Source organism: Tympanuchus pallidicinctus, unplaced genomic scaffold, assembly GCF_026119805.1.
Source record: "Tympanuchus pallidicinctus isolate F22 unplaced genomic scaffold, pur_lepc_1.0 scaffold3, whole genome shotgun sequence".
Taxonomy (NCBI): Eukaryota; Metazoa; Chordata; class Aves; order Galliformes; family Phasianidae; genus Tympanuchus; species Tympanuchus pallidicinctus.
Window position 1 is genome coordinate 47,523,074 of NW_026294747.1, and position 14,393 is coordinate 47,537,466.

At 40.1% G+C, this 14,393-nt stretch overlaps 1 protein-coding gene across 5 annotated transcripts in view; it reads left to right on the plus strand.

Moving 5' to 3' along the window:
* Positions 1–7,042, plus strand: part of EML1 (EMAP like 1) — a 118,349-nt gene extending 111,307 nt beyond the window's left edge. For all 5 annotated transcript variants that reach the window (XM_052693348.1, XM_052693346.1, XM_052693347.1 and 2 more), the window contains 2 exons: positions 4,981–5,111; positions 5,360–7,042. In XM_052693348.1, coding sequence (XP_052549308.1) covers positions 4,981–5,111; positions 5,360–5,485 — 257 coding nt within the window. In that variant the 3' untranslated portion in view covers positions 5,486–7,042. The remainder of the gene's footprint in view (positions 1–4,980; positions 5,112–5,359) is intronic.
* The last annotated feature ends 7,351 nt before the right edge of the window (positions 7,043–14,393 follow it).

The following is a 14,393-nucleotide window of genomic DNA, read 5'->3' on the forward strand; positions in this document are numbered from 1 at the left end:
CTTTCCTCTCTGAAGCTTTTATCATTCTTGTTATTCACAAATATTGTGGATGCCAATTTTCTCTTGTGAAACATGACTATTCATACTTCAGGGGTAAATACAGAACTTCTGTTATGCCATTCTTTTTGCAATCTGTCGTTGTCTTTCAACCCAGAAAGGCCGTGATTTAATATTCTTGCTAGCTGCAAGTATAAATATTAAATTAAGACACAAGTGAGAGGAAAAGGAAGAAACTGCACTCTGCCCTTTCTGTCACACTAGTGCTGCCTTCTCATCTCTTTCAATTTCAGGTTCCATTTCTATTGAGTTGTCAGTCATTTATGTGGTCACTGGGCCAAATCTCATCAGACCGGTTTCCTTGTGCTGGTTACTTTGCAAACACAAAAGGGATGGCAGACCTATCATTATGTAGTTCAGTGTAATTTGATGCCAATTTGATAGAATATGCAACAATTAAATGACATGAAAGAAGTAAAAGTGTAATAAAATCATGGTGAATTGTTTCTAAGAGTTTTCTACTGCTTTTGAAGGAGCTGCGTCCTATTGCGTGCAGTATTTTTATTTATTTATTCCACAGTACGTGCAGAACTAAACAGATCATCATTAAAGCTGAATGCAAGAGCCATAGGAAGCCACAAAATATGTTCAAAGATGAGTCTGTTTTAGTATAAGCAGTAAGCAGAGAAGATTTTTGCCTTTGTTTCAGGCAGAATAAATGCATTGATGTGTTTGAAACCAGCCAGAAAGGACATGTTTTTACAGCCTAAAAGATGAGATGGCAGTAACAATATGCCAGGAAGAAACATTCAGATTTGGTAATGTTTAACTGACAGGCACTGCTTGGGTATCGCAACAACACACAGCCTTAGTAAGAGGAGCAAGGCTGCATGTTAACATCATGCTTTTCTCACACGAGGGATGGAAGCCTTCATAAAACTGTTAATGTATTCAAGTCCACAGTGCTTGGGGTTGGATTATATCTGACAGAAAGTTACAAAGTCTTTGCATTTAAAATAATAAAATTAATTTTATTAATGTAATAGAAGTTGTGAGGAAGTTAATCAATAAATAAAATTTTAAAGTGGAAGAGTGTAAATTATTCAAAAAGGGTATCTGATATAGAAGAACCCAGTGCTGTATATATTGATGATTCATAAATTCAGTGTTAGGTTCAGACTGGAGAGGTACAAGATAACTTAATAATTATAGGTGAAGAAAAAAAATTTTAGTAAGGACAAGGTTGCCCATCCTCACAGAAGAATAAATGATTTGAATTTTTCTAATATGTAGCAGAATCAGTCAAAGCACAGGAGCTGCTTTAAGCACAGGAACTGGATGTGAAATTTTAACAATTTCAGTGTCTTTGGGGAAAGGAATTGCAGTACAGTGGCTACCCAGCAAGGTCTCCAAACTATTTTCATAGGGAAAATAGATGAGGAACAAGAGGGGAGTTTACTCCAGGCAGAATTCGATTGAGGTGGAATGAACTTACTGGGTGTGTGAACACATCCTGTGTAGGAATTACTGGAATCAGGAAGGTTATACAGGATGGAAAATAAAGCAACAAAATGAAATTAATGGACTTCGGAGAGGCAAAATGCATTAATCCAAAGCTCTATTTAGAAATATCTGAAGTTGGAAAAAAGGAGTTGGGGAAGTGTAGTAATTTTTAACTAATCTGGTGATTGGAAACACTGCTAGAACAGAGGAAAGATAGAAATGGCTGCAAGACAGCAACTTGGTTAAACTGGTTAAACCTAAAAGGAAGAGGAATACTGAGAGTAGAATCTGTTGGAGGACGAACCAAATATCATGTACAGTTGTGTTATGTACAGTAATAATTGAAGAAACAGTGAGTATTGAGATGCTGCATGGAGAGGAGGAAGAGGAGAATTGATACTGTGAAAGCTGAGGTGTGAAGACTTTTTTTTTTCTTGTGTGTGTCTTAACTAGAAGACCTATAACCTGAGGCTACCCCAGTTAGTATCAGTAAGGCTGTACTTTGGGTAGGGAGGAATTAATTTAAAATTTAGGTATTTTTCAAAGTGTCAGACTGTGACAAACGTTGTTATATCTGTAGAAACAACTGATAAAAATAATCTCAAGACCATCAGTATTTGTTTTCAGGACCTTACCGAGAAGCAGTAAGATACTGGAAACATGGAAAAGAGTGGAATTAATATCTGTCAATTCATGTACTTCAGAGCCCATGTGGAGAGGATAAAGTGCAAAGTTAGTGGCTTTAAAAATAAACTGAAGGATCTTATAAATTATAAATTGGAAGCAAGTCTAGTAATGTTGAAAGTCACTCTGTCCTTCAGTACATTGTGGCCTCTGAGCAGCCAACATGAGCAGTTTTAAAATGTTTGCCAGGATTGCCCCACTGGCTGTAGAAGATGCAACCATGTCATCTAGGACAAGAGATATTTAGGATACTGGCAGTTCAGTAACTGCTGGCTGACTTGAAGTAGGGATATTTTCTCACTCAAGTAGAACAGTGTTAAAAATCACAGATGAACTGCAAATGCTATGTGTGTTTATCATAATCAAGGCTAAATGGAAAATGAACATTGATCTGTTGAACACCTGTCTTCAGGTATGGAAACAAGACAGTCAGCCTAGAACTATTTGAAAATCAGCACCATGTAAGGAAATGTGTTCGGTGTGGGATATATTAGTGATACAAACATGTGTACAGGACAAAAGAAAAGGTTTCCTGATCTGTAGGCTCTTGCAAAGAGCACCTTGGGCTGCTGGATACAGAACCAAAGGCCTTAGGTCATATTGCATGTTTGTTTTGTCTCTATTTTAGAAAAATCAGTTTTTGAGGATGAAGAACAGGAATAGAAGAAATGTTAGGGCTTTGAAAAACATCAAAGCATTGCAAGCAAAGCAGAGATGAGGCTGGCTGGTTGAAAAGTGTCTAGGAGGCTGTACCATGAATTTTATTTTAGACTCTGAATAGCATGGATGATAAGTGAATATAATTTGTAGGTGGCACAAAGCTGCAGGATTAGTAAGCTGACAAACAGAAGAATGGTATAAAAAAAATAAGGTAATTCTATGGGAGACATAAGGTTGTAAGCCTTGAACAGCAGAACCCAGTTGTACAAATAGAGAATAGAGGCTAACAGGCAAGAGAGCAGCTCTGTGCAGAAAGATCAGATTACTCTTGCACGTGAACTGAAAATGACTCAACACTATTATGCTGTTATTAAAAAAGGCAGATGCATTAGAGGGGTATGTAATGAAAAGGATGCCATGCAAAATGTGAAATAATTGTCCATTTATCAGCATCTGCTTCAGTAACAGCTGGAATACTGCTTCTGGCTTTTATGCATGGGACCAACAGATAACAGCCCAAGTGCTGACAAACAAGAATAATTACACATCTATATATTGTTCTGTATATCGTGAGAGGAGATGGAATGAATGAATTTACAAAAAGAGAAGAGCATGGCATCATTTTTCAAACGAGAGAGTGGAAGTGCTCTCTTATCATTTCTGCAGAGGATGGGGGAGAAAAACTGGGCTAATTTTTCAGCAAATGAGATTAACTTATGTACTAAGAAAAACAGTGTGGCACTGAAGTCATTTTGAAAGAGCACAGCATTCCCAAAGTAAAACAAACAAAACTGATATCATTCTTTCCCTGTTTTGAAATAACAATTCTGTTCTTCAAACCACTTCTTTTGGGGGTTCTCAGCTTATCATCAAAACATCTTGAGAAAGCTCCTGTCTGCTTTTCAGCCTGTTTTCTCTCAAGGCAGTTATTTAAAACAGCTTTTCTGTGTCTCTTCATTCTATGTAGCATTCACCAAGTAGCAGTTATTGCATTTCTTCTTTGTGCATTCCTTCTCTTTCTTCCCTGCCTTTTATTTTGGTATCCCTTGTGTAGCAAAGAGATGTTCCCACACAGGTCAGAATAGCGAGTAACTGGCAGTCTGGCAAATCAATACCATTTCATTGTATTTACAATAATGTACAACTTCTTAAAGATCACTTGCATAAAGACATGATGAAATCACTTCCTCTTAGTGCTGCTTTTTTTTTTTTTTTTTTTTTTTTTTTTTTTTTTTACTTCTGTGGAGGGATGCAAAGATTATATTTGGGTAGAACTGCATGCAAATCCAAGCTAGTTTGTTTAGCTACTGTTCCACAGTAGGGATAGATTCCCATTCTGATGGCCACGCAAGGGAAACTGAGTCTGCCTGCCCTGCCATGGGTGTCCTTAAGGAAAAGGGTAGGAAAAGCAGCAGGGAGCAGCAAATGCCTCATCCTGAAGCATAATGGCAGTGAAGGGAGAGCATGCAATCAAGTGGAATTTGAAAGTGTTAAAGATTTCTTCCTTGCATGGTGGTGTCCACAGTTGAATTTTAGAGCAACAGTTTTTGCAACAGCAGCAAGGAGTAGAGTATGTGAGGAAGAGTTACTTATATAAGTAATTGTATTTAAAGAAAAGCATTTACAATTTTAGAGCAGTCTGTTTCTTTTTGAGGGATTAATTATTAAATAACATTTAAAACCATGTAATTTGTTGAGCCATAAGTCAAGAAGTAAACAATACACATAAAGTACATCGAGTCGTACGTGGATAGTTACTAAGGCTGCAGTAATGTGAAGAAATGTTTATCACTTCTGTTAATAAACAGAAGAGATAACAAAAGCAGTGATGTGTTATTTGGTACATAAACATACCAAGATTCTTTTAGGCTCTGAGACATGTCTGTGATTCAGCACAGTTTCTTCCTTCTTTTTCCTTGTAGAGTAAATAGCACTTTGCTGACTGGAGAAATTGAAATATTTGTGTACTTGATTTCCTGTTGTTAGGACCTGCTCTTCTGTTGCTTCTGAAGGATGCATACTAACTCAACTGCAGTTACTTTCATAGTTTGTTAAACAAGTAACAATATTTAAACAAAAACTTCAGCCACTTCTGTTTCCATTGTAGAAGCACTTAATTAGTCCTCCATGTTTCAGGTGTGTGGCCTGAAGGGTCGGATGGAACAGATATCAATGCTGTTTGCCGTTCACATGGGAGAAAACTGCTGTCAACTGGGGATGATTTTGGCAAAGTGCATCTCTTCTCATATCCATGTTCACAGTTTAGGGTAAGGGATTTCAAAACAATTCACTTTTGTAAGTTAGAGAAATGTATTAAGTGCTGTTTTCCTATTTACAAATGAAAAACTATGGTTAAGTATCCTCCAAAGGAATTTACTTAAGCCTAATGTTACATTTTAATTTAATATTGGAGTATTTTAAGAGTGATAGGAAGCTTTGGTTTCATTGTAGCTTGAATGTTATGATGGTGTGTTTTCAGGACACTTTACATTCTCACTTATGTGGTGTTTTCTAGGCTCCCAGCCATGTGTATGGTGGACACAGTAGTCATGTAACTAACGTAGACTTTCTCTGTGAAGATACCCATCTCATCTCCACAGGTGGAAAAGATACAAGTATTATGCAGTGGCGAGTCATATAGAAGAAACATCTTTGTGAACGTGCACAGTTGAGTCGGCCATGCACAGAACTTCTGTATAAACTGTATATTTAAAACTTAACAGTATGTTTGCAGTTTAGCCTGGTCACTGTGATTTTTGTTTAAAAAATTCTTACAAACCTCAGGAAAATTAAGCCCTGTGCTGGTTACTTTACTCAGTTTAGTGATTTTTTTCATTGTTGTCACACCTTAAGAATGATTGTTTTTCTTTTGTGTACAATATACAATGCAGTACAAGTTCAATATTGAAATGTGGCTTGACAGTTTGCAATGCAGTGGTATCAGCGGAATGTGACTATCTTAAATGTTATCTATAAACACTGCTAAAATGGTCACAAAAATGCCTTTCAAAAACTGTATATATGTGCTTACTTGTTTCACTATCTACACTTTGTACTGTATATCTACTTATTTAGAAAAATCTTTGGCGATGTCAAGGTACTGAATTGCTTCTGGTAGAGGATGAGGAGTCGATACAAAAAGCATAAAGGAGATGCAAGCAGTAGTGTTCTGGATCTGCAAATGTGAATGCTGGCAAATGTACGTTCTCTTGGGAGTAGCACACTTTGAGTACCACCTGTGAAGAGTTATATTCCTTTTCAGAGGAGTGGAGCAGCAGGTATGATGAGCTGACTATCTCAGCAGGGTTTACAGATGGCCTTTGTGGTTCAGGTATTCCGGAGAAGTTTCAATTAAAAATCTTTTTACTTGTATATGACAAATTTCTTTTTGCAAACGAAACAAAAAGCTTGACCACATCCCCATTATTGGTTGATATATTTAACTAATATGTATATTAATCAGCATGATGCTATATTGTACATGTATAAGATTTTAGCAGTTCATAACAAATGGTAAGGCAATCCAGCTTTACTTTTTTATGCTTATGGATATTGTATATTTGTATTTTAAGACCAAGTAGACCAAGTCTAAAGATATCTTTTTAAGTGTACCATAAACCTGCATAGGGTAAAGGAAGTCTTCAAACCTACATGAAATATTAATGTGTAACTTCTGGCCCCTGTGTTTTGTGCATGGATGGATATTTATAGTACGAAATAAGATTGTGTTTTGCAATGAAGTAATAGTGGAGGTGGTATCAAATGGTTAAGAAGGCCTTATCAATGGTGATTGTGACACAGATTGAAATGTATTGTTTACTTTGGGGAATGTATCTGAAGAATTTTAAGAGAGAGGAGTCTTCAGTGGACTCGAAAAAGATATTAAAATTTTGCTCGTAATGGACGCGTTAATTCTCTGAACTCTAAAGCACTGGTTGTTTAGAGTGATTTAAATGAAATGGAATCAATAAATTTTGAAGCTTTTTTTTATTACATCTCCAACCTCCTACACTGAAAGTGCAGGACACCAATAAACATGTATTAAAATGAATTTTCAACTGTATTCTTACTGTGTAGTACAATATATTTGCTTAACATTAAATGCTAGAAGAGACTTTTATCTAATAATGTACACTTGTGAATTTAAGATTAGAGTAGTTTTTGGAAGTATTTGGGAATAAAATATTCTGACATGTAATTTCATGCATTAGCACGTGTCTGAGAACATGAACTCCACACATGGAGAGTGAAGCTTTGCTTCCACAGAAAGGGAGAAGTACACACTGCTTGCTTTCACCCATAGGCTTGCTTGGTTCTGCCTGCTAGTGCATAACATTTATTTCTCAGTGCTTGACTGAGAGGAGGGTCGTTCCACTGTACAGTTTGCAGCAAGGACTCCTGACACATCTCTGTGTCAGGAACTTGTCCTCAGGTAAGACTGAAACCAAGATGTCAGTCGCTTCAGACAGATGATGTTTATTGCTGTCGCTGAAGAGATTTTACTCCCAGCTTCTTATTCCCGTCCCATACATCACTACAGGAGTTAATGGAGAAGTACATGAGGAGAATCACAGAACAGCAAATGTGTTTCCTCGATTGTCTCCCTGGGTTTAGCAATGTGGCTGTGTGAATGTTTGTACCAAGGCAGAGGAAGCTGCAATGTGAAGGAAATACATGGACAGAGTAGTAGTGGAACAGCTTCTTGCAGTGGCAACATCCATCTCCCACTGTTTGACATCTGTGAAATTAAGGCATATTTCTACTCTTCCTAATGTTAATCCAGTCCAGAGAAGCTGTAATATTCAAATGCCAGGTTTTGTGTAGATAGCTAGTTGATTGTCACCATACCTCATGCTTATTAATCGTTTTGCTTTGGCACATGGACCCTTTCAGGGTTTTTTTTTTTTTGCTTTCAGAATCGTAGTTCCCTTGTTGTTGCAGCAGAGAAAACAAGAGCTGTCAGTTGAGTCGGCCGTTCCTTTATCATCTCCCTTCTCCTGTGCTCCTCTTTGGCTGTATTTGGGATCCCCTTCTTCACTTAAAGCTATTATTCCTTAAAAGAAATAACGGAGTTTATCCCTAGGGTTACTAATCAAAGGGGATTATCAACAGTCCCATCCCACATGAGTTCCTGCTGCTCCTCTGTTTCTAACTTTCACTGTTCAATCTCTCTTTGTTCCTCTATGAAAACAAGACAAATGTATTAGCAGAACTGGCAAATGATGAGTAACTTTTGGAGCCAAATATTCTTTTGAAGACTGTTGAAGTTATTTGCCTTTCATTATCCACAAAATTCTACACAATTTAACCATTGTTATGTATAATCTTCAACTCTTCCCTGTTTTTCCACCCTTGTTCTTTGGTTCTTGTATTTATTTATCTCAGATATGTCCTTTTTTTTTTTTTTTTTCTCTCTCTAAAAGTAGAAGGAGAGCAAAGAAAGGGCTTATTTTTCAACTTATTTCAATCTTCCAACTGCAGTTAGGACTCCTATACCTATGTTACTTCATCTGATGCTGTTTCTGCAGCAGTTGCCTTTTCTTCGCCTTTCCATACAGCGCAAGGATAGCTCTCCAACTTACAGGGATGGCTGGGCTTCACATCCTTCTCTGCCTCTGAACTTGGCTGAAGCAGGTTTAACTTGCTTTAAAAAAAAAAAAAAAAAAAATTCATCCCCTTTGCTGTCATCTATCAAGCATTCAGCTTGTCCCTTTCAGCTTTCTTAGGCTTCAGTTCCTATTTCTCTTCCCCTCATTTCAGGCTCTTCTGTGACTTCAGCTCCCAGAGCACATCTACCTTAGTTAGACCTTGCCTTCACGTCTTGCTCTCCTTAACTGCTTACAAAACCAGTGACCTCTGGTCATTTGGGGGCTGAATTCCTGGTTTCCTTCTGCATCCTTATTTATGCTGCTGCTTTGATTCTAGACTATCAGTATTTGTGACTTTGCATCTACTTTCAGCTCCTTCCTCCTCGCCCTCCTTCCATGATTCTATTGGTGTAAAACTGCCACATTTGCCCAAGATGAGGATCTTGTGTATCCTTGAGCATGAGGATTTTTTGAGTGATTACCTACTGGAGCTGAAGATAGCTATTTAACTCAGTCTTAAACTACTCAGAAAGCAATACCTATGATTTCAGAAGACTTTCCTCCCTCTTGTATGTGCTTAGAAGCCAAGCATAGAATCAATCTGCTTTTTAGTATCACCTATTTTCAAGTAGAAGATTTTCATGGTTTTGTTTATCTCCTACGACTGTTTTCAGGTATTTATTTTATTCCTGAAGGGTGTACATTATGGCAAAACTGCAGCCTTGTTCTACTTAATTATATTTTTTACTTGAATTATTATCTGAATATTAATTATTACTAATATATTGATGGTAGTGCTGAGGTTTGACAAGTGGTTAAAATCCAGCAGGAGCTGATTTTCTGCAGAAGAGTTCTATAAAGTCAGTTGCTGTACTGAACAAACCAAACAAGAAGAAAAGCACACAAAAAGATAAATGTAAGAAAAAACAACTTTTCAATGCTAGTGAACTAAAAAAAAAAAAAGGGTATTTCAAATGCTGAATACATGAAGAAAATACTTGTTATTTTTTTAAAAACTATTTTAATTAATACTAAGTCAGATTTTCTATATGAAAAGCTTGGATTAAATTTGTTCTTCAAAAGAATTAAATTTAGAATATGTTCTTTCCCTTCAAAATGATTAAGGTGACAAGAGTTCATAAGGGAGACCAGAGATCCTGTCCTGCAAAGGCTGGCACTCCTCATTTCCTCAAGCTCAGCTCAGAGAAGCAGGAGCTGTTCTGTTTTCTCCTACATCCCTGGAACCAGCACTGTTGACAGATCACTTGATTGCATCCTCAAAATTTCTACAGATGGCATGGAAAATGTCACTTTAATTACTAGTGAAAAGAACAGGCTTGTGAGAAGCCTAAATAGCAATCTTTTCCTCCCATTACTGGCTTGGATTCCTCGCTGTGCTGAAGCAGCATCATCCTTTCCGTGCTGCTCACCTTGCAGAGGGCTGCCCTGCAGAAAAGATGTTCCCAGGTCCCTGCACAGCCCCAAAGGTGGGAGGTAAGAAATCAGGTCCTGAGAGTGAGGACAACTGAAACAGGAAGGGTCTGTCTGCTTCTGGATGAATGTGATCGACTGCTGGATGAGTAAGAACGTTACTGGTTCATGTTCTTCATGAGAGGGATTTATGTTTCTCCTTAGTCATACGGTTTTGCTGCAAATACAATTTTTCCTAATGGAACAGCTTTCTTAAAATATAGATTGTGGTAATTTCCATTGAGGTATTGAGGGCAGCTTGGAGAAAACTCCCATCTAGCACTAAATTTGGTAGACCTGTTCTCATTTGCGAGAGCGACGGTTCATTTCTAAAAGCCTCCTGGGGGACCTTCGTCAGCCAGGATGTTTCACGGCACTGTGGGCTCTCCTTGGTCTCCTGCCAGCTGTGGAAGGTGTAAGCATGTATCTCCTTTTGGCAGAGCATTGTGACACTGTCATTGGCACTGGAGGCCATGGGTCTTTCCTTAGGACCTCGTATTTTGTCTGTTTATGAAAGTTCCATGTCATATGTACTCCATAAAGATTGCTCCTTCCCACCAGCTCCACCATCCAACATTAGCATGTTTGTTTTTACCACATTTTGGCTCTCTACAAATTAACTTAGACACTTCCATTCATTTATTGTGGACATATCTGTGCCCCAAGGTGCTGAGGTTACAACCATCAGAATGGCTCCCTGCTCTCTGGGTGCCTGTGCATGTGAATGGATTTTTGGCAGTAGCATCTAAGAAATAAACATCTGTGGAATTACCTGGAATAACATTTAGTCAGAGGAAAGGAGGCTCAGCTGCTCTTGGAGTCCAGTGATCAGCACTGCATGTGCTAAGTTTGCTCTAGATTCCAGACTAGAATCTAGAGAAATCTAGACTAGAGAAATCTCCATCATGCTGTGCTGTTATTGGGGATAGGAAGCAAAAATTAACAATCCGGATCAGTTTTGCAGTCATGTTAAATGGTTTTGTCATTGCCCTCGTGCTTCTGAGACATGTTAAAGAGGGAAGTGCCTGCTGGAGGCAGCCTGAAGAGCCTGCAAAATCAATCACCTTGGCTGTTGGCTGTTCATTCTGGATTCAGTTTCTCAAAAAGATAGATGTCAACATTGTAGGGCTCCTTTCTTCCTGCCTAGCTTCTCCTTTTCAGCAACTTCCACTGATATCATAATTCTGAATTTATGACATCAGTGTGCAACCACAGGGGAGGTGATTATGCCAGAGATTCAAAGTGCTTTGGCTGCATGACAGCACCTGAGGAGAACAGAAGCCGACAGCAGGTTGGTGTGAGAAGCCCTCCAGCATTTCCCATGTGCATGGCTCCCATTCAGCAGAGGTGTGGCCATACACAGGCAGCAGCCCGTAGCCCTGATCATTACTGACTTGGTGAGTGCAGCTAAGACCCTGCTTCAGGGTGAGGGCACCACTGCCTCTACCTTAAAAGCTGATGCCCAAACAATCTTGCCCTTCCAAGAGTGGGATCAACGGGGTTTTAATGATGACAAAACAAAAAATGATACCGCTGCTTGCGAAGTTCAGCAAGGGTGCAGACAGTCCCCATGCAGAACTACATTGTTCCCTAATGTAAAAGATGCCTTATCAAAACCCAGGCCTTGGAAATGCTCCAGCGGGTTTAAACCATGAGCTGAGCTCATACTTCTTCACAGTAGCTGTAGTAATTTGTTAAAAGGAAAGCTGGAAGTGTCAGGGTTGTTTATATGTTCTGTTCCTGCCCTTCTGCCCTTGCTGGTATGAAAGCACATCTCTGGAAATGCTGCTGGGGCAGCTGGATGCAGTTTTCTCAGAGCACCATGCGTACTGCGTGGTCCTGGGGAACATTCTGAATGGTTTAGCTTTTGCACCCTGGCTTCCTGAATGCAGGTGGGTTACTGGTGCCTTTGCTTTAAGCTCTGTGGAAAAGCTCTGAAGGAAGATGATGATTGGCCTCGAGCAGATAGATAACACCAGAGCAGAACCCCAGGGATCGTGCATAGCTGAGCTTCTACCAGCTTCCTGGAAGGCTGCAGCTTTCTTCTCGTTCCCTTTTAGTGATTGTAAACCAAGCTCTCCAGAGGTTCAACTGGAAAAATAAAAGTGCTGGTGGGCTCTCCCCCTTTTCACAGAGATGTATGGGCCATGGGAGTGAGAGTACACCATGGCCCTGAGAGTACAATGGTCCCGTCCTCTCCTTATCTCTCATTTTCACTTGAGGAAGCGTAACTAAAACATAAAATGGAAGCATAACGTCAGTGCATTTATTCTTACCTAATCTGCTTTTTCTTATACTACTCCCCTTCTTCCCACTCTTCACTCTTTCCTCATCTTGCCTTTTCAATCTTGTTTTCTTTTTCTCTCCTTTTCTCCTTCAAAAAATCCTCAACATTTGCATTCTCTCATTTTTCTTTAGGGTCCTGTTCCTTTTGCCTCCTGATAGACTCTTCTGCCATATTGTCTCACTGTTCCAATCTTTCTGCATCCTTTGTTTAAACTAAAGGGAGATTTAGATTGGATATAAGATGTTCCTTTTTATAATAAGAGTAGAGAAGCACTGGCACAGGTTGCTTTTAGAGGTGGTGGATGCTCCATCTCTGGAGACACCCAAGGTCAGGCTGGATGGGGCTCTGAGCACCGGATGGAGCTGTGGGTGTCCTTATTCACTGCAGAGTGTTGGACTGGATGGCCTTTAAGGTCCCTTCCAATTCTAATGATCCTGCGATTCGAGGTGGAAGAGAATTTGACAATTACACACTCCTTCCCAGCAAGGCTGCCCAACTGAATGTTTTGGCAAAGTGTCACATTGCCATCTAGATAACAAGTTTTCAGAAATACATGCATACGGATGTCTCTAGGCATTGCTCATCTTCCTAGCACTGCTCCAGGTTTTCAGCTGGCCTATTGAATTCCTCTGAATTGCGCAAGGATAAATCCTCCATGCTTAGGATAGTCCTTCCCCACAAAGCATGTAAAAAAAAGCTGATGTGGAAACTTGTTTTCTCCGAAAAGAGCTCGGTATTTCTGTGCAGGAGCCTGTAGAAAAGCCTGAGGCTTTGGAGGAAAAGCTCTGAGCTGGATAAACTCAGTGAGAAAAAAGTCACCAGAAGGCTCCAGCTGCAGAAGAGCAGCTCCATGGCCTTGAGCTGCTGCTAGGCAGAGACGTGCTGAGGATTGTGCTCCAGGCAGTGAGGTTCTTAGGGAGGGCCTCCTCCTCCCCAGGTGAAGGCTCTGAGCTGACACGCAGCAGGTTCTGATCTGCTGGGGACAGATCCATTGGGGTGCTGCCAGGAGCTGGCAGGTCCTGAGGGATCAGAGAGTTGTTTGTGGCCCTGAAAGAGAATTTGCAATTAGGGGGAGCAGGAATGAGGTCACCAAGAGGCCAATAGGCTCTGATGTGCCTAGGTGTCACCCCGGGGCAGAGAAGGGTTAATCAAGACTCCAGGCTGGGCTGATAGGCATTCTCATAGAGAGGAACAGGCTGAAATCTCTTTGAACGCATAGGTTTGTTATGGCAATGCAGCATAAGTCTGTCCCAGCAGAACGTGGTTAAATCATTTCCTCAGACAACAGGGAGAACCAGTGGGCAGGACAACCACCAGCCCAGGCACGCTGATACCAAAGCCTTATGAGTTCCAATATTGTATAGGTTCCTAACGCTGCTCTTCTGTTTCTGTGCTGTTAGTAGATAGCAAGACTGGCATGTGTAACAGCACATCTCTTCTGCTTTTCTCTCGTTTCCTACTAGGAGAATAAATAAAATGGCTGATACGAAGGCTTGGCAGCCCCACATACTCTGCATTCCTGCAGCAGTTCCCACACCGTGCCTTGGGCGATTCAGGCTCCCACCCCTTTGCAAGAGCAGATCTTGCACAAGTTCACAGAGGTGTGCCCACGCATGGTGCCTCCTGGCAGCAGGGTCAGGCATGGCAGCGCTGGGCCACGTGCTGTATGACTATTACAAACCTGGCTTAAGAAATCATGGGGGAAAAAAACCACAACAGATGATGAATGTACCCACATATGAATTCACTCTTCAATCGTGATATAAATTCTAGCACAACTATTGTGAAATTTTCTACTTTAATAAGCATCCTCCTTGCCTTCTGCTGACCCACATATGTCACATGAGATGGTCGGTGACCAAACTCCCAAAGATTAGGCAGAAAACAGTAATAAGAAAATAGGTTTTATTTTTGCATGAGCTTGCAACCTTCAGCAACCCCATCACACGGGCAGGTTTCTACAAGCCAACATCACTCAGTGCAAATTGCACATCAGATCTGTGGTCTGACAAACTTCTTAAGTTTTGCAAGCCAAGTATATTGTGTGTTTGGAAATTTAGGGTAATTGCCTGTAAGAGATGACTGTTAGCCTTGGTTTCAAACATATGAGGCTCCTTAGGAATAGTGGCAGCTCTGTTTTTAGGATTGCCCACAAGCTCATGTCAATTGCTGGATGACTTGGGAAAGAGGTGCACGGGTGCAGT